The 23,257-nt window shown below is 49.3% G+C and overlaps 1 protein-coding gene across 3 annotated transcripts in view; it reads right to left on the reverse strand.

Moving 5' to 3' along the window:
• Positions 1 to 23,257, reverse strand: part of rsrc1 (arginine/serine-rich coiled-coil 1) — a 77,461-nt gene that overhangs the window by 4,015 nt on the left and 50,189 nt on the right. For all 3 annotated transcript variants that reach the window (XM_084674610.1, XM_084674611.1, XM_084674612.1), the window contains one exon: positions 13,170 to 13,238. In XM_084674610.1, coding sequence (XP_084530736.1) covers positions 13,170 to 13,238 — 69 coding nt within the window. The remainder of the gene's footprint in view (positions 1 to 13,169; positions 13,239 to 23,257) is intronic.

Consider the following 23,257-nt stretch of genomic DNA (forward strand, 5'->3'; position numbering starts at 1 on the left):
CAGGAATTAATTTTATCCATTAAGTGGCACAGAGAAGCTGTCACAGCAGATCTTCCATGGCCGGCTGTTTAATGAATAAATGAATATTTGTTCCAGTTTTTCATTTGGTTAGTGTTTGCAGCAATGCGACACTTCCCTACACACACACACACATCCCTAGACGCACACACACATTATTACATGCCACAATCCACACCTGGGTTTAATGGGTGACTATATAACACACACTAAAACCTTCCGCTATAACACACACACATCACCGCTAAAACCTTCCACTGATCAACAACTGATCCGTCGGCCCTGCCCCTCCATCTCTGCTTGTCTTCTGAGCACCACAGTGAAGCCCCCCCCTCCCCCAAACACACACACACACATGAAGCGGTCAGCTGGAGACAGTCTGCGCTACTCGGCAGGAATCCATTAAAGACTCTGCCTTTTTGACAAACACATTATTGGTAGATAAAATGACTTCCATATGCTGTTTGTCAGATGCCAGCGGAGGGAAGATATGCGTTTCATAGCAAAATCAAATCTAATGGACCTGAGAGAAGGCCGGGCGAGATCCAGACAGGCAGAAATCAATAGCTGCTTCTGAGAGCTCTCCACTACTCTGGAGGTCAAACTGGATATTTAATATTGACACATTATCTGGCAAATTAATTTAGCTGGCCCAGTCAATTGTCACCGCATTAGGGGCACACTGCTGTCGGAGATGGACTGAGAAGAAAGAAAAAACAGGACAAATAGAAAGAGAGAGGGATGGAGAAGTGGGCAAGGGGAGAACAGTGGAGAGGAGGAGGTGGAGAAAGAGATCAAAATAAGGACAAACAATTACAGCGCAACCAGCAACTCAGTAGCACGTCTGGAAGAAACATCTTTCATCCTAGACTACTGTCATCTAACGGTCATTTAAAAGAACTTTAACTCTGCTTCTGTAACCACGCTGACCTAAAGAGGAAGTCCCAACTAAAAGGAATTGTTGGAAGCTGTCATTCATTTAAAACCCATATTTCCTAATTAAACATTACCCCAGCAGTTATGGATCATCCTCTTCAGCTGGGAGTGTGTGTGTGTATGCGTGTGTGTGGGTGTGTGTAACCTCTTGTGCACGGGTGAGTGAGTGGGATGGTAAGAAAACTCACTTGCAAACTCATTACCAAAATGAGTTGGACAGGCTCTTGATGAGAGAGTGTGTGTGTGAATCAATAGAGAATTGTTCCCCTAAAGAGCTGTTGGTCTACTTCATTGATTAAGAAGACAGAAGAGAGAGAGAAAATCAAACCGACCAATGGAAGCACATTTCCTGAGCTTTCGCTGTTTGGCAGAGAGAAAAAGAGACAGAGAGAAATGTGAGTATACAGAATGACATCGTGATAGCAGTGTCGTCCTGCCGTCAGCGGAGGGCGCTATTTAACAACACATCGCCACGCAAGCGCCCAAAGTGTCTCCGTAAACTTGACTTTCGTTCCCAGTTTGTCAATCAGCGCCAGTGAGGCCGAATAGATCACGGCCGCTGATTAATTCCAGTAATTGACCGTGCAAGCGAGCTGCTGAATTGCCGCGGCGCTTGTTGTTGTATGTGTGTTTGTGTGGGGAATAAATAACGGAGAGTAACTGCTTGTTGTATCGAGGTCGGTCGCAAATTAAGGCAAAATTTAACGGTGTTCTGGATAGAATTATATTGCAGAAAGACAGGGAGAGAAGGTATTTAATTGATGTGTTCAACTGAACAAGGGCGGAGATGCGGTGGGGGCAAACAGTTGTGCTGCTAACTTAATGGACGAATAGGAATAAGGACTGTAAACAAACCAAAAACACTGTAGGCTAGTCTTTAAAATTCTTTACAGTGTTTAACAGTATTCGAGGTGAGTTTGATTATCCAATTGCCTTCCCAGTGCTGGGAGTCGTTCCATCGGTTTAATTGTAGCGGTTGTACCAGATCAAGTGCACCTCAGGTGAGTGATTGCACTTCTCCAGGTGGGAGAGTGATTCCACCCCTTCAGACAGCCAGAACAGATCCCAGCAGTAACAAGGGAAGTAAACACCAATAAACTCAATTTAGGACAAGGCAAGGGCACACACATACACACACACACAGTCCCTTGGTGTCCCAGGTTTCAATAATGTGTGCCCCCCCCCCCCCCCCATAGTTAGAACTGTAATTCAATGCCCAATTTGGCCAGGCTCTCACAGGAGTTTTTTTGCTGCTAATTGATAGAAATTAAGCCATTAATCAAGCCAGTAGCCATCAGTCAGGCAGCACCAGATGAATACACACTTCCTTAATAACCTCCCTCCCCGTTTAAGGGCTCGTTATCATTAATTTTTAATGCAATTATGCTATTCTTTTACGCTGAGATCATAAATTACGGGTCTATTGTTGCCGGCTGGCCTTGTAAAACCTCGAGTAATGCTTTGTAGTCTGATCTTCTGCCGCTTCTTTCCTCCTTCATCTCCCGCGTTTCCAATAACCTGCACTCTAATGATTCAGCTGTGGAGCCCAGCACAGCGGCCCTGAACATCCTCACCTTGCCTCGCAACACACACACACAGCCATCCAGCCCTACACACACCCTCACCCAGCCCTATCCACACACACCTACACCCCCCCCCCCCCCCACACACACACACATAAGCCAGCTTGCTTATGGTGTTAACCAGAGGTTCATCCTCCCCCCCAGGACTCTGGGCTCTATCCCCTGTGGTCTGCATCTGTGGTCCACCGCTGTGTATGCTACCCTGGAGATCAGTACACTCACAGCTCCCTCCCCCCTCCACACACACACACACACACACACACACACACACACACACACACACACACACACACACACCCTACCATCAGATGCTGTGCTTATCTCAGAGCTGGGGCGGTACCATAGTTAAGTTGCCATTGTTGCTCTGGTTCTGGTTCAGTGGATGCAGCAGATCCTGCTGTTTAACTGGACACATGACTGGACTCTGTAAGTCCAGAGGTGTGTCTCTGGGTGTGCTAAAGTAGATCAGTGAAGTGTAGACTATCAGCACTGAATTGATAAATGAATTCTGATCATGTTTTGCCAAGCTAAACTCTGCCCTGTAACCAGAAAGCTAGTCAGGCCAGGGAAAAGGAGAAGAGACCAAAAGAGACCTTTCAGCAACCCACCCACCAGTCAGCCTGTCAGCCAACCAGCCTGTCAGCCAGACAGCCAGTCAACCAGACAGCTTAGAGGAGTAGAGAAGGGTCCAGACCAAGCCCGGTTATTAGAAAGATGTCTGCTCCATGCTCAGGTAATAGTGCAAGACTGCATTGATTAAGGGTCTGACAGCTTCCGATGCTGGCCCTGAGAATGCATCTAGTTCCTAATGAGCAGCTATTAGACCCATCGATTAGCTGATTTCAATTGATAGCTACCAGGCCAAAGCTGCACGTCAATATTTGCATAACGAATCCCCTGCAGCTAAGGGCATTGACTGATGAGATCACAGTGAGGAGGGAGGGAAAAGGGGAGGGAGAGAACAGAAGAACTAGCAGGACAAGGAAGAGAGAAAGAGACGGAATTTACTGAAGTAAAGATAAGATGGATCTTAGAAAAGGCCATGGCCATGTAGCAAAAAGTCGATAAATACCGAATAATAATACAAAATTACATATATATATATATATATATATATATATCCAAGTGTGCTTGATTTGATCTACTTATTGCAGCCAAACCAACAGAATGGTTCCAAAGCATTCGTACCTCAAGTCCCCTTATGTGTGTGTCTGTTAGGTGTGGGAGGTGTGTGTTGGCCTGAGATGTGGCTGTGGTAGGCAGGCTGCTTTGACTGCTGACGTGTGATTGGCCACAGTGACAGGGGTCAGGGGTCAGGCAGAGGAGACCCAGAAAGCAGCATGGGCCAGATGTCCCCACTGGTCCCACAGGGGAACTGTCCCGCACGTGTGTGTGTGTGTGTGTGTGTGAGAGAAAGTGTGTGGGGACCCCCACTGTCACAGCAGGTGGCTGAGATGCTCTAATGACGCTACAGCATCGCAAGATCCCCTTGAGACACATAACCCATAACCCACAACACACACACACTTCTCCCAGGAATACACACACACACACACACGTGTCACACATACGCGTCCCCTTGCAAAACCGACGCGTGCTAAACCATTCCCTGCGGCCCTCACCTATCTTATCACAGCTCTCTACGGACTGTACCCCCTCCCCCCGCTTGACTCCTGTCACATTCATCATGACACGTCAGCCTCCCCCCCCCTCCTGATGAAGAAGGGTACCAGGACTCCAGTTACAGGTGTCGCCGTGCACACACTCATTTCGAGTTAGATACCATCGAGTGTTGCAGCTTTCTAGCCTGAGGGTCCCCCCTCCCTCACCTATAGACCATCCTCCCTTTCCCCCTACCTCACCCTCTAATCCACCTCCCTCCCTCCCTCCCTCCCTCCCTCCCTCCCTCCCTCCCTCCCTCCCTCCCTCCCTCCCTCCCTCCCTCCCTCCCTCCCTCCCTCCCTCCCTCCCTCCCTCCCTCCCTCCCTCCCTCCCTCCCTCCCTCCCTCCCTCCCTCCCTCCCTCCCTCCCCCTCGTCCGTTCTGTCTCCTCTCTCACCACTCAATAAGGAGGCTGATGAATTCATTAGGCTGACACTGGTCTAATGACAGCTCAACACAGCAGCCCCACTCAGCCATCTCCTGGAACATCTCCCTCCAGTCATCACTCTCCTCTCTCCCTCTCTCTCTCTGGCTCCTCCTTCCCTCTCTGGCTCTCCATGTCCCCCACTCTGTCTGTCTCCCCACTTCTCCATCCCTCTCTGCCCCCAACTCTCGCCACCCTCCCCTTTCCTTTGTCTCCCCCATCTCTCTATGTCTCTCTAAGCAACCCCATTCTCTTTTCCCTCACCCTCCCTTTATCCCCCTCCATCCCTCCTCAGTCAACACTGACCTACATCAACTGGTGTTTTGCCACTAGGTCCTGGTTTGTGGGGGGGTCAGAGAACTCGGGGTTAGTAACCAGAGCCAGGTGGTTGTGTCTGTGTGAACTGTGTGGTTATATGTGTGTGTGTGTGTGTGTGTGTGTGTCTGCATGTGTCTGCAGAGGGCCTGTGTCTGTGATGCATCAGGGAGTCACATTAAAAAGTGAAGCTTTCACAGGCTGAGTGGTGAGGTCTTCAAGACCAGGCCACTCCACTGCGACCCCATCTGCAAGAGGGTGTTTGTGTGTGTGTGTGTGTGTGTGTGTGTGAGTGTGTGCGTATGCGTAGGGAGGGTTATGCTCTAAAGTCCCGTCTGTCAGTAATATCTAAGTGAATGATGTTTGTGTACTTGGTTGTGAACAGCCTTAATAAGAGCAGTTGTGGTGCAGTGTTTATCAGGTGATTAGAGCTCCCCTGAGCCCAGCGTCCTGGTCAGTGTCTGAGACATAGAGCTGCACAGACAACCTGCAGGGCCACTATCTCACTGCATTTCACTGCTATGTTTAGTAAGCTGTAATATGTCTGTGTTCAAGAGAGTGCATGTGTGTGTGTGTTCAAGGGGAAAAGTGCAGTGCTGTCCACTTTCTCCTGCTGGGCTGGTCAGCAGGTCTTTTACGAAGGCCCGGTCATTAAGAAAACACTGGCACAACTCATTACGTAATTGGAGCACGGTCTTTAAAATGAAAATGATGTCATCAGAATCCAGGAAAACGGCTAGATTTACAAACGACACACATCGCCAGTGACCTACAGCCTTGTCGACGTCTAACCCTCAACCCCCTGCCCCCCCTCACCTCCCCTCCCTCTACAGAGGCTAGTAATTGATTTCTCTTTTCTCTTAGTGTGTGTGCATGTGTGTGTATGTGTGTGTGTTATGAGACAGTCGGAACTTAATGCTCGTTTGGACAATCCACAGCAGGAAAGGTCATGGCCGTGTGAGTGTGTGTGAGTGAGTGTGAGAGAGTGTATGTGTGTGTGTGTGTGTGTGTGAAAGAGTGTATGTGTGTGTGTGTGTGTGTGAAAGAGTGTATGTGTGTGTGTGTGTGTGTGATTAAGCACCATGCCCTAGCTGACCTCTGCTGTCATCTGATAATGTTAAAACAGTTTCATACATTATTGTACTGTCTTCCCTGCACTCTGGCTTATTGAAGCAGAGAGGTGCCAATAACAACAACACAGCACAGCTTGTAGCTCAGTGACATCATAAGGAGATGATCTCCTAAGAAGGTGAGTGTCTGTGTGTGTATAAGTGCTGTCAGTTAAAAGCATTAACGGCTTACATTTTCTTTCCGCAAGATTAACGTTCTTTTTGGCCTAGCAACTGTTTTTTTTCACATGCTGTTGTAACAACTTCTGACGTTAGAAAAACTACAACACCACATTGGATCTAGCTAGACCGGAAACAAAACAGGCACGTCGCACACACTTGTTTGGGCTTGTGAGCTGGCTAAGAGTAGTAGGCTAATGTTACGTTTTGAGTGGATGGCGAACGTGAAACGCCAAAATGGATGCCAATAAGATTCTGAATGGAAAGTTTAAAAAGTTGCCAAATGGTTCCATTGACAAAACCAAAGTGATCTGTGTGCTTTGTTGTTGTGAACTGAGCTATCATAGCAGCACGTCCAGTCTGAAAGAACCACTTGCCAAAGCCAGGCGATTGCAATGTTGTTTTCAATTTAAAAAAAACATTTGCACAAAGCAATCCGATCCACTTTTCCATGTTGATAAGCGCATTAAAATGAGAAAAAAATTATGGGACAAAAATAAATCAATGGAAATTTAGAATAGATGAAAAAGTGTGATTAATCGCGAGTTAACTATGACATTAATGTAATTAATTGCGATTAAATATTGTAATCGTTTGACAGCACTAATATATATAATTATTATTATAATCATATGAAAATAGAAAAATAAGAAGAATAATTTACTATTGTATTTTTTTTGTATCCACTAAATACCAGCAAATGATTTCTATGGCATTAAAATAATAATGACTAGAAACATTTTTATATATTTTTTTTACGCAGTCTGGTCTACCCTCTTGCAGTGTGTGTCTGTGTCTGTCTGTCTGTGTGTGTGTGTGTGCGTGTGTGTGTGTGTGTGTGTGTGTGTGTGTGTGTGTGTGTGTGTGTGTGTGTAAGAGAGTGGTGTGTGAGTTCTGGCAGGCCTTGGTGTGACCCTTCCCCTCCATGTGTCCCCAAAAGTCATTTCTGTTCCTCCTCCAACCCACACAGACCACAACCCTGCAGTCTGGGACCACCGGCCCTGTCTTGATGAAGTGTGAAAGAGCCCCTCGCGCCTGCTCGCCCACACACACACACGCACACACACACACCTTAACGTCAAAACACTCTTTCCCACACTGAAACTTGACCGAAGCAAGAGCAAGGGCCTCCTGCACTGAACTACAGAAAGGTACAAACACACACGCCATGTTTTCCTGTACAGAGTGGTGTGTACCCTCCTCCTGTCTGCTGCATGACCTCTGTCTGAGGGCAGCCCTTACCAGGAACACATGGCAGCCAGCCACCCAGAGCGCTCAGTGTATGTGTGTGTGTGAACACACTGGTGGGCTTTAGAGTGACCAAATCCACACACATATACTAAAAACACACACATTCTCTGCTTTCTATTTCTACTCAAATACTAAAAAATAGTTTTCAGAAAATAGATAACCGATCATTCCGCACGAATTTGTGAGGACGAGCCTGATACCTTGTTTGTCAAGGTTAACATTCTAATACATCAGAGTGTGTTGTCCAACCCAACATCGCCAGCGAAACACCGGGGGTAATTGATAGGGGTGACCCGTGAAACGATTACCGATCCGCCAAGGGTGAAAGGTTGCTGTCAATCATCCGTCCATTTGACCCATGCTCGGCAGAAGGCTATGCGCACGCAATCTTTGCGTAATCTAGGCTATTACGGGAATTGGTGCACCAACAGCTCTATTTTAATCAAACATCCACGTGCTGCGTGGAGACGGTGCTGTAGATTAGGCCTATTGCGTCCATATAGGTGGCCTGCCTGCCTGCCCCTGTGACAGTCACAAGCAGGCGTCCCCGCATCACATTATCCCGGTAACAACAGGGGTCGCGTCGGGGTTAGTAGAATTTGCCACGCGCTTCACTTCTCCCCTGAACCGCCTGGGAGGCCACCTAATCACCCACCGTCGCGTTTCAAAAGAAAAAAATCAACTTTAAATTTGCGGTGATGAAAAATCAATAAAGCAGTAATTGCTTGGCTTATCACTGTGCGAGCGAACAAATTGGGGAGAGGAAAATGCTGGCGTCCGCGCGGCACCGTTTGGCTGCAGCCAGCCAGTGCGCGGAGTTTGGGTTCAGTGGGCCAGTGAGAGAAAGGTCTCCTCGTGATAATTAAATCTTCTCACACTGATTTCCTGCCAAATTTATTTCCCCAGGGTCCATAACTCTGATTCAGTGCTTACAAGCCAGGCATAACTAATCATTTCAACCTGGGGGAACCGCTAATGTGAATGGGGGAGAGAGAGAGGAAAAGAGTGAGAGGAGGAGGATATCGTCTGCTGGACGACACTATCCCGCTCCAAATCAAACAGCATTTAAGGAGATATAAATGTCTGAGGCGTCAGGGATACGCTACATATCTAAAATGTTTCTTTACTTTGAATTTAACGTGAAAATATGTTAGCTGCCGAGTTGTCTTTCACTGGTCAACATGAAAACAAATCTCAAGTAGAATTCTTGCAATGGGGGGAAACATGACGTTTATGTAATTTATGGGACAAATAACAAACATAAAAACAGTTTAGCTGTCGGTTCAATATTCCTCCGACCGTTCTCGGTACTATTATTGTGTTGAACATAATAACGCAACAAATAAGGTAATCCATCGCAAATAACGACAAGCGATGAGAGCATTCTCGGGATCGATCTGAGATCAATACAAAGCAGATTTTCTTACATCAAAACCAGTGAGAGTGATCTTCCCTCAGACTACACAATAGAAACACTGCGTGGCCGCGACTGCAGAGCCTCCGGCAGCAAGTCTATGGGGAGACAACAGACAGTAGGCTACCTGAAATATTACAGGGAACACACACACACACACGCACGCGCACAGTCTCTGTAAAGTGAAAAAGCCACTGAAGAATGTTAGGGCCAATCATGATATGTAAGCCGTTATTCACGGAGTATCACTCTCTTCCCCTCTATTTCTCTCTCTCTTCATAACACCTCAGCATCTCTTGGAGTGACTTAATGCCGGGAGATAATAGACACGAGATCACCCGTGTTTACCAGGTGCTGAATATCTCCACGTGTCCTTCAAGTAGGAGCAGCCCCGCGCGCCGCGGTAATTAAAACATTTAAAGCAGCACGAGCCCTCTCGCTCCCCGGGTGTGATACGGGGGTCACGCGCCTGTAGATTCTAATTTGCGCGTCATTTGTATTCATGACAGGAAGGTGCTAAATATTTAACAGCAGTCCAGCAGGAGTTTGTATTGTTAGGCTTTCGAGGTCAAATAATTTGATTTCCAGGCAGATTACATTAAGCATCAATGTCCAATACCGAGCTCTCACTTTCCTCTCATTTCCGGTCTTTTACTGCTGTAAAGATAGGGCCACAAACGGGAGGATGAAAGATTAGGGGCGCTTGTTATCCGTACGACTATTTATTGTTTTCAATTAGAATGCGGATCAAATCATTTGTTATGCGCGGCCGTGTTGCGCGCCATGATTTGCATGCGGGTGTGGTAATGAGATTGTAAACGGCGAATTCTAAATTTGACAAATCGTTTAGTGCAGAATATAACAACACCGACTACACTGCCACATATCAAACGATACGAATAAATGTAAATGCTACAGACAGCACTAAATCTACCCGTGCACAAAATAGGCTAGAGATGCTAAAGACCTCTGTTTTGGTCTCCCCCGTTACTTCTCACTCTATTTTAGTCCAATGCTCCGGACCGGAGACCCAGACACGAGGCTCTTTAGGCCGGGGCTGGTGATTGACAACAGGGCTTGTTAGAGCGGTATGAGGCGTTAATGGATGCGAGGTCGGCAGAGGGGGGAGAGGCCTGGCGGAATATCTAATAGCCTTATAATTCCCGAACACACACACACACACACACACCCACACACACACACACACACAGAGGACCCCTAACCCGACCTACACCGCGTAATTAGGGAAACAGTTATTTCGTTTTAATGCCAAAAGAGCAATACCGAGTATATATCCCTCTTAATGATATGGGTTAAAAAGCTATTATACGTCCCATTAAAATATAAGATCTTCCAATGAGACAGCAGTTGAAGGTGACGGGGAAGGAGCACCGGACAGCAGTCGCATGTGGACCAGAACCTTCAACCTATCGCTTTATCCACAACGTAATCACACCATATGCGTCAAAAAAACATTGAAAGGTAGCCGTTACAGCTGGACGGCATGGGGTTGACTAACACGGGCTACCGATGCATGGGCGACGGCGGTGTTCTGAGGTGCGTAGGCCTTGAAGAGGCGTGGGTGTGCGCCCGCGAGGTCATCAAGCATTTGACATTCATTTCCATAGTGACGGGATGGTGACTCGCCTATGTCCCCTGGCGCCTCTGATCGACACAGCGCATAAAAAGAGGAGGAGTTAAGGGTCCTAATGAGGCCCGGTTAGATCTGCACAGGCGAGCACCCCCCCCCCCCCCCCCCCCCACACACACACACACACACAGACAGAACCATCCACCCACAAACACGTACATACACAAGCACACACTCCTGATTTGTCTGAATTGTTGATACATAAGCCTTCTTCCATCCTTACTCTGGAGAGCAAACAATCTTTCTCTCTCTACCCCCCTCTGCATCTCTCTCTTTCTCTCTCTCCTCTTCTCTCTCCATTCCCCTCTTTCTCTATGGTCTGCTTGTTGATTTAGTCAGTGTAAAACAGAGGTGGCTTTATGCCATCACTGTATCTCTCTGGCAGAGCCTATATGGTCAGCACATATCTAATAGCCAAATACCCATAGCCAAATATCCCACCAGATATCTCAGTATAAATCTAACCAGAGATCCTTACCGATCGTACCATGGATCCTTAGAGATCCCATCAAAGATCCCACAAATTTACACAGAGATTCCACCAGAAACCCCAGCATAGATCTAACCATAGCCCACCAGATATACCACCACCACACAGCTAGCATCCCTAGCCTTCCAGCTAGCACATATACTTCCCTCCCTCCCTCCCTCCCTCCCTCCCTCCCTCCCTCCCTCCCTCCCTCCCTCCCTCCCTCCCTCCCTCCCTCCCTCCCTCCCTCCCTCCCTCCCTCCCTCCCTCCCTCCCTCCCTCCCTCCCTCCCTCCCTCCCTCCCTCCCTCCCTCCCTCCCTCCCTCCCTCCCTCCCTCCCTCCCTCCCTCCCTCCCTCCCTCACACACACTACTTTCCTCCCAGGCCTTCCGATTCTTGTCAGAACACACTGGTGTATTAGCTCATCGCCCCTAAGCTAGCACCATCTCTTACACCTTCTCTGAGATCATTAAAGAGAATGTGTTCTCTCCTCAATAACCTATCTGGGTAAATAAAGCAGATCAATAACACAGTTAGCTAGGACGGAAATACAACAGACAATGGATCTCTCTCTCTCTCTTTCTCTCTTTCTCTCTCTCTCTCTCTCTCTCTCTCTCTCTCTCTCTCTCTCCATCTTTCCCTTTCAACGCCCTTCCTGCCCTCAGTGGGGGAGAGGAACGCGTCTCTCAAACAGAGAATACTTTGCTAAATGACGACCTGGGGGGCCAAATATTGATCATAGGGCAGACCCCCCTCCACTGTGTACAGCACAATAATAATACCCGCTCAGCCCACAGATAACACATGAATCCAGGTGGCCCTACATCAGACCGCTTTCGTCTGGACCGGAACATTCTGGGGGGCGGCAGGGGTGGGCACTGTTCCCTTTGTTCATTTGGGCCTTTTTAGCGGATCAACTGGAACTTTCTAGTAGGGCTAAACCACTGAGCCCCTGAGGGGGAGACAGGGAGACCCCTGTGACCCGCTGTTTAACTACAACCCACCTCCTCTATTGAGAGCCCGGTGAGGAGAGGGAGTGTGTGTCTGTGTGTGTGTGCACGCGTGTGTGTAAGTGTGATGACGATGAAAGGGTCAACAGGGTCACTTTGAAGAGTCCTTCTAAAACGCTTATTTTTGTCCGCGCCAAAGAGACTCACACACGCGCACACACACACATGCACACACACACACCAGGAATGAAAGCAGTGCCTGGCAGGCAGCAGTGCTGCACATAGTGGAGCTGAGGGCAGGCTGAAGAGGGCCTTAGTTAACACAGGAGGAACAGTAGGAGAGGGATGAAGTGGCTCTGAGCGGAGGGGAAGGAGTCAATTGATTCCAAAAAAAAAGGCGAGATTACAGCGTGAACTTTGCTTAAGAAACAAGGTCTCACTAGGAGCTGGGCTCCGTAGCCCTGAGCGAAATACTGACTCAACACTTTGGCAATGCTTCCACCAAGAGAGAGAGAGAGACAGAGAGAGAGAGTAGGGTGGTAGAGAAGGGAGAGAAGGAGAGAGAAGAAGGGAAAGAGAGAGGGAGAGGGGGAAAGAGAGAGAAAGAGGGGGAAAGATGGAAATAGTGGGAAAAGGAGAGGGAAAGAGGGGGAGAGAGAGGGATGGAAATAAAAACGGAGAGAGACAAACGGCACATAGTGGGAGGGTGAAGAGAGGGAGCAAGGGAAATGAAAAATAGAATGAGAGAATTGACAGGCAAAAAATGAGGGTGGGAAAGAGTGTAGGAGAGAGATTGAATTATTTCCTCCAAGAAGTGAAAGACCAAAGCGGGTTTTGCTGGGCTAATTAATTTCTGATGGCCGGCCTTTCATTGGGCTAAAAGGTCAGCTAACTTTAAAGGTCAGAAAGATGCCTGCTGAACCAAACCCACAATTACTCTGAGAGAGCGAGAGGCAGGGAGAGAGAGATAGAGACTAAAAATGAAAGTGAGTAAAAGAGGGAAAGAGAAAAACAGAGAGAGAGGAATAGAGAGAGGAAGTGTCAAGGAACACCTGCACACACCACCATATCCATGTCTACATGTCTGACTGGCTGCACAACCTGAGGGCCTGAAGTGCTCATACACACACACACACGCTTGCACACACACACACGCTTGCGCGCGCACACACACACACACGCACACACACACACACAGGATCACTCACCTTCCTCCTTCTTCTTCCTGGCCTCCTCTACTCTCTTCTCCTTGGCTTTCAGGATGTCATCTGTCTTGGCTGAAGAGAAAGAGAGACAGAAAGGGGGACAAATCAAACAAATGAGACAAAAATAATGTGCTTAGAGGTTACAGGTAAAATAATGGGATTAGATGTGGTAAAAGAAAGGTGTTCTTTGAACGTCTAGAGAGCGAGAGGGAGTCAGAGAGTCAGAGAGTCAGAGAGACAGCGCCAGAGACACAGTGTTGTGACGTGTGGCGGTAGGGCCACACTGCATGAGCAGCACACGGAGAACAGACCACAACTAGAAGGTGACCTAACCCTACGTAGAGCACTGCATCTAAACTGCACCCTTGTGAAGCGTGAGGTGGCGTCTGCTCCACGCCTGCCCTGTCAGCCTGGCTTCTCAGAAAGCCTCCACAGGGCTGGCATGCTGTCACGCCTCGCTATCGATTGTCCAGGTATCAACCCGGCTTCCCAATTGGACGCCCTGGAGTCGGCTTCCTGGTCTACCTACAATCCAGTTCACTTCCCCCAGACTACTACTACCGGAGAGGAAGTCCGGCACAGTGGTGGGAGGGAAAGACAGTGTGTGTGTGTGAGGACCCCCCCCCCCCCCCCCCGCCGCCTCCCCAATAATGAAGATGTAAGATAGATTAGGGGGACTACTAAGACTACTAGGACTAGGGAGAGAACTACATCCTGGCAGCACTATCAATACAGCCTGTAAATTAATTACATTCCTGTTGCAGCACATCACCTATTCCAAAGCACTGGGGTCCTCTGAGGAACCATTCTGCCTTATTGCTGCCTCGCTAGTGTGATGAGTGAGCGGTGTAAAATTGAGTCTCCAATATCATTAAACTTAATGAGTTTAAACTTTCTGAAACAGAGAGGGTTGGCACAGGGTAGAGTTGGTGTACGGTTTGTTTGCGAGACAGGAAGTGTGTGTGTGTGTGTGGAGGCAGGCAGCAGTTCCTAACCCTCTACTGGTGACTCTGCTAGTCTCTTTGTTGGGTAATCACAGCAAACAAAGGGCCATCAAAGTCCTGATACACTCCATCATGAAGCGTTGCTTCTCTCACACAACGACCCCTCTACTCTAACACCTCCTCTCTCTCTCGCTCTCTCTTCTTCCTCACTCTCTCTCCTTTATCCCTCCTCTATCTCTTTAATGCCCTTTCTTCCCTCCTCCCCACATCCCTCCGTCCTCCACCTCCTCAATGAGACAGTTGAATTGACTTCTGTTTAGTTTATTTGTCCCCCATTCACCTGTCACCCCCCAGCCCTGAACTCGTGGTCCTCTTATCCTTCCACTTAAAGACCCTCCCTCCCTCCCTCCCTCCCTCCCTCCCTCCCTCCCTCCCTCCCTCCCTCCCTCCCTCCCTCCCTCCCTCCCTCCCTCCCTCCCTCCCTCCCTCCCTCCCTCCCTCCCTCCCTCCCTCCCTCCCTCCCTCCCTCCCTCCCTCCCTCCCTCCCCTCCCCTCCCCTCCCCTCCCCTCCCCTCCCCTCCTCCCCCCTCCCCCCTCCCCCCCCCTCCCTCCCTCCCTCCCTCCCTCCCTCCCTGCGCTGGGGGCGTCAGCAGCAAATCACTCTGTTTATCCTGCTCTCATCTCTCATCTCTCCGCTGCCTCAGGGGGCTGCCCCCACAAACAATGGCCTCTCTCCCGGCCTCCATTACAGTCTCTTAGAAAGCCTCTATTATAGCCTCTCTCGCGGCCTCTTTTATATATTCTAATACAGCCTCTCTCCCGGCCTCTATTATATATTCTAATACAGCCTCTCTCCCGGCCTCTTTAACAGGCTCTCTCCTAGTCTCACTCCTTTCACAAACAAAAAACACACACACACTAACACACACGCAGGTATGTAACAATCAGTCATTGTACGTAGCACATCTCCTCCTTCTGGGACACAGTTAGGGACAGAGTTCATTGTAGTTCACTGAACACCTTTTATTAAAACAACATAATAAAAGCCACGGTGTTTGGAACCAGCAATGCTTTTCACTTAATTTACCGTTGGTTGGTTCTGGGCTGCAGGGCCATAGGAAAGATGGAGGTATAGAAGGATGGAGAGTGTAATTGCAGTTTGGGGGCCCAGGGGCCATGTAGCCATGCTGAGATTTGGTTTCACTTCATGTATCTGTCCCCTCCTCTCCTCTACCCTCCTCTCTTCTCTGCTCTCATCCTATCCTCTCCCCTTCCATCCTCTCCTAACTCCCTATTAGCGTAGCCTAGTTAGCAGGGTAATGTAATAACCCCACCATCAGGGAGAGGCTGGGTGGGGGAGGAGGAGGGCGGGAGGGGGGGAACGCAAGACGCAATTTAGATTCAATAAACTAGCGAAGCACGAGGCCCCGGAATGATTTATGTGTACGCGTGCGGGCGCTCTCGGCTAACACCGCTGTGACTAGCGTGGACTATTCATTGGTGAGTTAGAGCACACACACCCTGCTGCCCCAGGGACCCACACAGTAGAGGGTTAACACGGTTAACACACACACACACACACAGGCACACACATACATATGCACAGACTCACACATGCAGACACACACATACACAAACGCACACACATATCACATCTGCTCTGATCAAGGTGAGTTGTTAAAGAGAATGAGAGAAAAATAGACAGAGAGAGAGCTAAAGAGAGAGAGATGGGTGATTGTACTGTAGAGTTTAAGGATATTAAAAGTGAAGCGGGTGATATTAGTCAGGCAAGTTAAACAGCCAGCCAAGACAGGGGCAAGGCCAGACTCTCCTCTCTCCCTTTCTCTCCTCTCTACCCCTCATCTGCTCTCCATCTCCACCTCTCCTCATTCTTTTTCTCTCATCTTCAATCGTCATCTTCAACAATCAAACACACCCACACACACACACCCACACACGCGCACACACACACACACACAAAGCCAACACAAGCAAACACTTGTCAGCAGACAGACCATGCTGCCTATTGATAAGTGCTTCTACACACCTTCATCACACATCCTTATCATCATTGTGTGTGTGTGTCTGAGTGCACACGGGCCCATGTGTGTATGTATGTCTGTGTACATGTGTGTGTACTGTATGCAGCTGTGTGTGTGTGTGTGAATGCAGTAGTATGCATGTGTGTGTGAAGCAGAAGAAGGGTGAGAGGAAGGGCCACCTCTCCCCCTCATGCCAATCACAGGGAATCTGACTGTCAGAGTGAGAGAGCCAGTGATAAATCAGAGCTCCGCCCAACGACAAACACAATACCAGCTGCAGCTCGGCACCATCGGGAAAACGTCCCCTCACATCAGCAAGGTGCTTTACCCTGACGCACCGGGCCGGATCCTGAACACACACACACACCACACGTAGCCTGAACACACACTCACACTTCCTAAACGCACCACATACAACCTGAACACACACACACGGTCTGAATACACACACACACAACCTGAACACAGACCCTTGGAACCTAAATGCTGGGAGTGTCATAAACACACACACACACACCTCCCTCACCAGCAGGAATCAAATAATCAGATGGCCTGGTCCCAGTTTAGGCAATTATATGGAGGCTAATACTTACCACTAGGTGGCACAATCCATGATCCAGACCATGGAGAGGAGAGGAGGAGGAGAGAAGAGCAGAGAGGAAAGAAGAGGAGAGAGCTAAAAAGGTGGATGTTCAATAAAGCCTCCAGCCTGTCCAAGCAGCCCCCATGAGTCCGAGCCCACTGATGAAAACACTGCAGCTGCTGCTATCAAGAGGATTTAAAGATGCCCATGAAATATTAACAAACAAAACAATTAGAAAGAGATATCTTACAAATTCAATTAATTATTCAGTACAAGTAGACTCTGCCAGGCTTTTCCACTCTGCTTCCTGCTGGAGGGCTATTCTGAGGGGCATTCATTCGGCCTCAGATAGCTAGACAGCGCTTGATGCTGGCTGATGATGAATGACCCCACTGGAAGAGCTGCTGAGAGTGTGTCGATAGAACTACAACTCCATAAAGCCTCAGTGTCCTAAGGACTACAACTCCATAAAGCCTCAGTGTCCTAAGGACTACAACTTAATAAAGCCTCAGTTTCCTAAGGACTTCAACTCAATAAAGTATTGGTGTCCTAAGGACTACAACTCCATAAAGCCTCAGTGTCCTAAGGACTACAACTTAATAAAGCCTCAGTTTCCTAAGGACTTCAACTCAATAAAGTATTGGTGTCCTAAGGACTACAACTCCATAAAGCCTCAGTGTCCTAAGGACTACAACTTAATAAAGCCTCAGTTTCCTAAGGACTTCAACTCAATAAAGTATTGGTGTCCTAAGGACTACAACTCCATAAAGCCTCAGTGTCCTAAGGACTACAACTCAACAAAGCCTCAGTGTCGATAGAAAGTCCAATTCCAACTCATTCTCTAGAGCTATCACCGGCCCCACCCCAGGGCATGGCTTGGCCCCCTCCCCCTCGGGTGGGGGGAATGAGGGGGTCCTGAGAGTCTACCTCAGTGTGCCCCACAGTAGGAGGGGATTCAGGTTCAAGCTGCAGGTCTATCACCTTCGCCTCATGAACAACAGGCCCTGGCTTGCACCGATCTCGACATTTACCACCTCCCCCTGGGACACAGAGACCCTGGACGGAGAAGAGAGCATTGTGGGATTCACTGGGAGAACCTGAAGCCTCCGGTGGGTGAAAAGATCAGAATGAGCAGATAACCCAGAGGACCACACACACACACACACACACACACACACACTGTGCCCTGAGGTGAACACACAGCTCGAACAGCAACAACAGAACTACAGGTCTTCAACCCCGCAGAAGGCCAAGCAGATGTCATGACTGGTTATGGAAATAAAGCATCACTCACAGTAAGACATGCACATTCACACACATATAATCCAGAGTATTAGAGGAGAGACTGGGTTCAAGTAGAGGGGGAGGAAAGGAGGAGAGAAGAATAGGAAAGGAAAGGGGGAGTAGTGAGGAGAGGTGTAGGTTAGAGGAGAAGATTAGAGAGGTGTAGGTTAGAGGAGAGGTCTGGAGAGAGCTATATGAACCAATCCATAATGCAAAGATCATACAGTGAAATATTCAGGAGGACTGGGGCAACAATGACACCTCACCCTCCTAACCCCCCTAACCCTCACCCACACTATCTCTCCTCTCTCTCTTTGCCTCACTGTCTTAGTCTCCTCTCCTCTCTTATCCACTCCTCCCAGTCTCCGCGCCTCTCTACTCCTCTCCTCACCCCCCACCCCCTCATGCAGTGACAAGAGTCTGGTTCTTGGAACTTGCTAGTACACCGCTGGAGTTAGGTGTGTGTGTGTGCGAGAGGGTTTTTGTGCATGGTGTGTGGCAGTTGGAGAAGTGTGTGCAGGCCTGGTGTTCAAAGGTCTGTGTGTGTGTGTTGGTGTGTGAGGGCCGAAGTGTTCAATAGAGAAGAATAGAGTTGAGTACAGAGCTCAGCTTTACTGCTGAAAGCGTGCTGGATCCTATTGTGACTAGTGTGGAACCCCCCCCCCCCACACACACACACACACACACACAGACACACATGAAACGCTAACTCTGTTAATAGTCTGTTGGACACTAGACAGTTGAGAAGGGCGGCCACTTAGAAGAGAGAGCAGAGGGAGCCGAAAGACAAGAAAAGAACATAAAGGAGAGGAGAGTCTTTCCACACTCCAGGGGTCAGAACAACCCCACCAATGTTTTTACAAGATTAACATCAGACCATCACTAAGCTCCAATGCTGGGGGCAGATCAGTAACTGGGAACAGAATAAAGAATGTGACGAGACAGAGAGATAGTATCAGAAATAGAGACAAGAGGGAAAATATATATATATATATAGAGAGAGAGAGAAATATAGATACAGAGGGGGAGAAAGAGGGAGAAACAGAGGGGGGGGGGGGAGAGAGGGGGAGGAGCCTCTCAGTGGGGTTAGATCAGAAGCAGATCAGACCCCCTCCTCCCGCTTCTACTCCCTCTCTTTTCTCATCTCTTAATGCTTATTTTCATCACTTTGCTTAAAATATTGATAATCAATTAGAGCTACGTCTGTTTTGCTACAGAACCACTGTCACGGCCTATCATGCTGTCAGACACCATCAGACGCCCTCACCCTGAGCGTCTCTGCTCTGCGTGGAGTGTGTATGGCTCTGTAGTGTGTGTGTGTGTGTGTGTGTGTGCAGTGCGGTGTGTGTCTAATGTTGTGTGTGTGTGTGTGTGTGTGTGTGCGCTGAGGGGGAGTCATTAGCAGAGGAACATGGCCTGGGGTGCTATCACCTATTCCCTTTCATTATGAGACAGAGAGAGAAGGTGAGAGAGATTATTAGAACTTTGGAATGATCACAAAGCGTCTGCCCGCCTGTCAGATCCCCCCTACGTGTAATTCATCTGCCTCCCCCCTGCCCTCCTCTCCTCTCTCCCCCTCCCCCAACCCTCCCGCAGCAGCTGCAGCCAGTGGTTTGGACGCGCTACCTCCCTGTCCTCCCCCCATCTCTACCTTCCCCTCCTCTCCCTCCCAATCCCCCCTCCTCTCCCTCCCCTCCCTATCCTCCCTCCATCCCTCCTCTCCGCTGCCTCTCTCTCCCACAATCCCCATTCAATTCTTGCCCCCTCCCCCCCCCTTTCACCTTGCCCCTCCCCCCACCTCTGCCCCCCCCCAAGCCCGCCAGCCAGAGGTTTGGACAGGGACATTATTCATGAACATCTGCAGTGTGCTGAATATTCTCAGCCTTCTGCATGATGAAGTGAGAACTGCCCCTTTGACTGTAGAATGAACATGCCGGCACCCTGCTCAGGACACAACGCTGGCTGTGAAGGAGGGAGGGGGGGGAGAGGGGGATACAGAGGGAGGGATGGAGAACCGATTCCACTCTCCTAATGTTAGATGTTATGAGGACAGACTGGTGATAATGAAGATACTGTGAAAACGTGTGAGACTGTGTCAAGGCCGTGCACCGTCATTCTAACCCTGGTCACTACTCTCTCACCTGTCCAGTTCTAACCATGGTCACTACTCTCTCACCTGTCCAGTTCTAACCATGGTCACTACTCTCTCACCTGTCCAGTTCTAACCCTGGTCACTACTCTCTCACCTGTCCAGTTCTAACCATGGTCACTACTCTCTCACCTGTCCAGTTCTAACCATGGTCACTACTCTCTCACCTGTCCAGTTCTAACCATGGTCACTACTCTCTCACCTGTCCAGTTCTAACCATGGTCACTACTCTCTCACCTGTCCAGTTCTAACCATGGTCACTACTCTCTCACCTGTCCAGCCCAGTGCTCTCTCAGCTGTCTATATTAATCCAGCCCCAGCCCTAACCCCAGCCCCAGCCCATAGCTCCAGATGTGGCCACAACCTCAGCCTCAGCCCAAGCCTCAACCCCAGTCCACTCAGACAGGGTTAGTTCTCAGGTAAACATCTCTCCTCTCCTGGGTTTCCTCTATCATGAAAGGCCTCGACCTCTTCCTCTCCCAACAGGGGAAGCCTCTCTCTCTCTCTCTCTCTCTCTCTCTCTCTCTCTCTCTCTCTCTCTCTCTCTCTCTCTCTCTCTCTCTCTCTCTCTCTCTCTCTCTCTCTCTCTCTCTCTCTCTCTCTCTCTCTCTCTCTCTCTCTCTCTCTCTCTCTCTCTCTCTCTCTCTCTCTCTCTCTCTCTCTCTCTCTCTCTCTCTCTCTCTCTCTCTCTCTCTCTCTCTCTCTCTCTCTCTCTCTCTCTCTCTCTCTCTCTCTCTCTCTCTCTCTCTGCTACAGCCAGTGCCTCAGTCTCTCCTCCTCCCCCTCTTCTCCAGCCAGTATCCCTCCCCATCCCCCCCCCCCTCCACTCCTCTCCTCCTACCCATATCTCCTCCTCTCCCCTGCTCCGATCTCCTCCTCCCCCTCCCCCCACCCCATCCTCCCCCACCCAAGTGTCTCTAGGATCAAACAGAGCAGACCTGTGGCAGGGTGATGTATGAAAACCCCGACAGAGAGCCCGGAATGACCCGGAACACCGGCGCCAACGGCTCCTCTCCTTCACTCACACTGAGAATTACGCAATAGCATAGCAGGAGGGATGAGAGGAACGAATGAACTGGGCTGGGTTTATCTCAAATATTATTTATAGAATAAAGAACTGGATTGAAGTGGGGGAGAAGGAGTATGATAGAGGTGAAAAGTAGAGATAGAGCAAGATGGACAGACAGAGAAGAAAAGAGACCAAATATACAGAGAGAGATGGACAGAGAGAAAAAGGCAAAGAGAGAGAGAGACAGAGGCAGACTCCACAGCTGGCCCAGTCAGGACAGACAGGTTGTGTTTTGACGGCGGCTGTGCGTTCGGCTGATTGAGCGTGGCAAGGTGGGTACAGCGCGGCGGGCAGGGGCCTAACCGCCTCTGACAGGCCTGTCAGGGGGAGCGGGCAGCACAGTGGCAGGGTGATACAAACACTTTCATCTCCAAATCGCCGGCGTACGTTCTCAACCCCCCCCCCCCCCTTAGAAAAACAAAAAACGCACAAACGCAACAAAATCCCCGTAAACCTGTTCTGGGTCTGACAGAGGAGAGGTAGGTAGTCTGAGCTGAGACAAATGTGGTTAGGATTGGGTTGGGGTAGCAGAGAGGTTGTGGAAGCGCAGGGTTAGGGAGGTCAGAGGACAGTGTGTAGAATGGTCAATTTTGTCTTCCCTCCCTCCCCCTCTTCCTCTCTCTCCCTCTCTCTCTCTCTCTCTCCCCCTCTCTCTCTCTCCCCCTCTCCCCCCCTCTCTCTCTCTCTCTCTCTCTCTCGCTCCAGGACAGAGTCCCTGTCTGTTCTCCACTTTCTCGTCCTCCTATTCTCTTCTGTCGATCCTTCCTCCTCTGCTCCCTCTCTTTTCTTCATTCTTCTTCCCACTGTCTTCATCCTTCCTCATCCCCCTCTACCACTCAAAGCCACAGAGAAAGACAAGGAGAAAGACAGAGAGAACGGAGGGATAGAGGGAGGATAGACCTCGCTCCAGCCGTCCCTCTGATCCTTTCGCTCCACGTTTCTATTTGCTCTTTTTTTTCTTTTTTAAATGTTCTGGATCTGTTTGTGTCTGCGACGGCGAGCTGTGAAATGAATCTTTATCCTGATTTTGTTGCGCGTCCTTCTCTCTCACAATGAGTGTCAGTAATTAGCAGGCTGCTTGGTGTTCACCAACGCCTCAGAGAACCAACTTTAGGCCTTTTGTTCTCATAACACAATACCGCCCACTCTGACTGCGTCTGTGTCTCTCTCTCTCTCCTTCCATCTCTCCCTTTATCCTTTTCTCTATCTCTCCTTATCTCCTCTCCCTCCCTCTCTCTCTCTCTCTTTCCATCTCTCCCTTTATCCGCTTTTCCATCTCCATATCTCCCCTCTCTTTCTTTCTCTCTCTTTCCATCTCTCCCTTTATCTGTTTCTCTCCCTCTACGCACATCCTGTTAACACCCACACGCTGTGTTACACAATCCTTCTTGGAGCGTGCTCCTCTTTAAAACTCCATTACTGCGACCTCTTGGTTCCTCCTAACCCAATTAGACGTACAAGCTCCTTCAAGTCATGCCGCATAGCGTCGGCCTTCCTTCTTCCTTCTCTCCTTTTCACGCCCTATCTCCGTCTCCTTTCCTTTCTCTCCCACTTTTTTCTTTCTTTGTCCACATCTTCTGCATCTTATCCTTCTCCCCCTCTCTCTTTCTCTGCGTGTTCCTGTCTGCAGCTACCTCTCTCGTCCTCCGCCTCCCCTTATAGCTCTCCCATCGCTCAGTGTTTCCGTCTCTCTCTCCTGGGTCTCCCCCCGCTCGCTCTCTCTCTGTCTGTCTCTCTCACTGTCTCTCTCTCTCCTGGGTCTCCCATTGCTCTCTCTGTCTCTGTCTGTCTCTCTGTCTGTCTGTCTGTCTCTCTCTCTCCTGGGTCTCCTCCTGCCTGATGTCTCTCTCCAAGTCTGGGCTCATCTTCAGGGTGTGTCAGGGTTAGATTACATACACGCTCACTCCTCACTGATTGGACCCATCCGCAGTCTCCCTAGCCAACAGGGAAGCTTGTGAACACCAGCCAGCTGTAGGTCTGCCTGTGGCTGATGTCCCTGACCCCCCAAAAAATCCTTATG

Source organism: Hypomesus nipponensis, chromosome 15 (genome assembly GCF_054491055.1).
Source record: "Hypomesus nipponensis isolate SF chromosome 15, ASM5449105v1, whole genome shotgun sequence".
Classification (NCBI taxonomy): Eukaryota; Metazoa; Chordata; class Actinopteri; order Osmeriformes; family Osmeridae; genus Hypomesus; species Hypomesus nipponensis.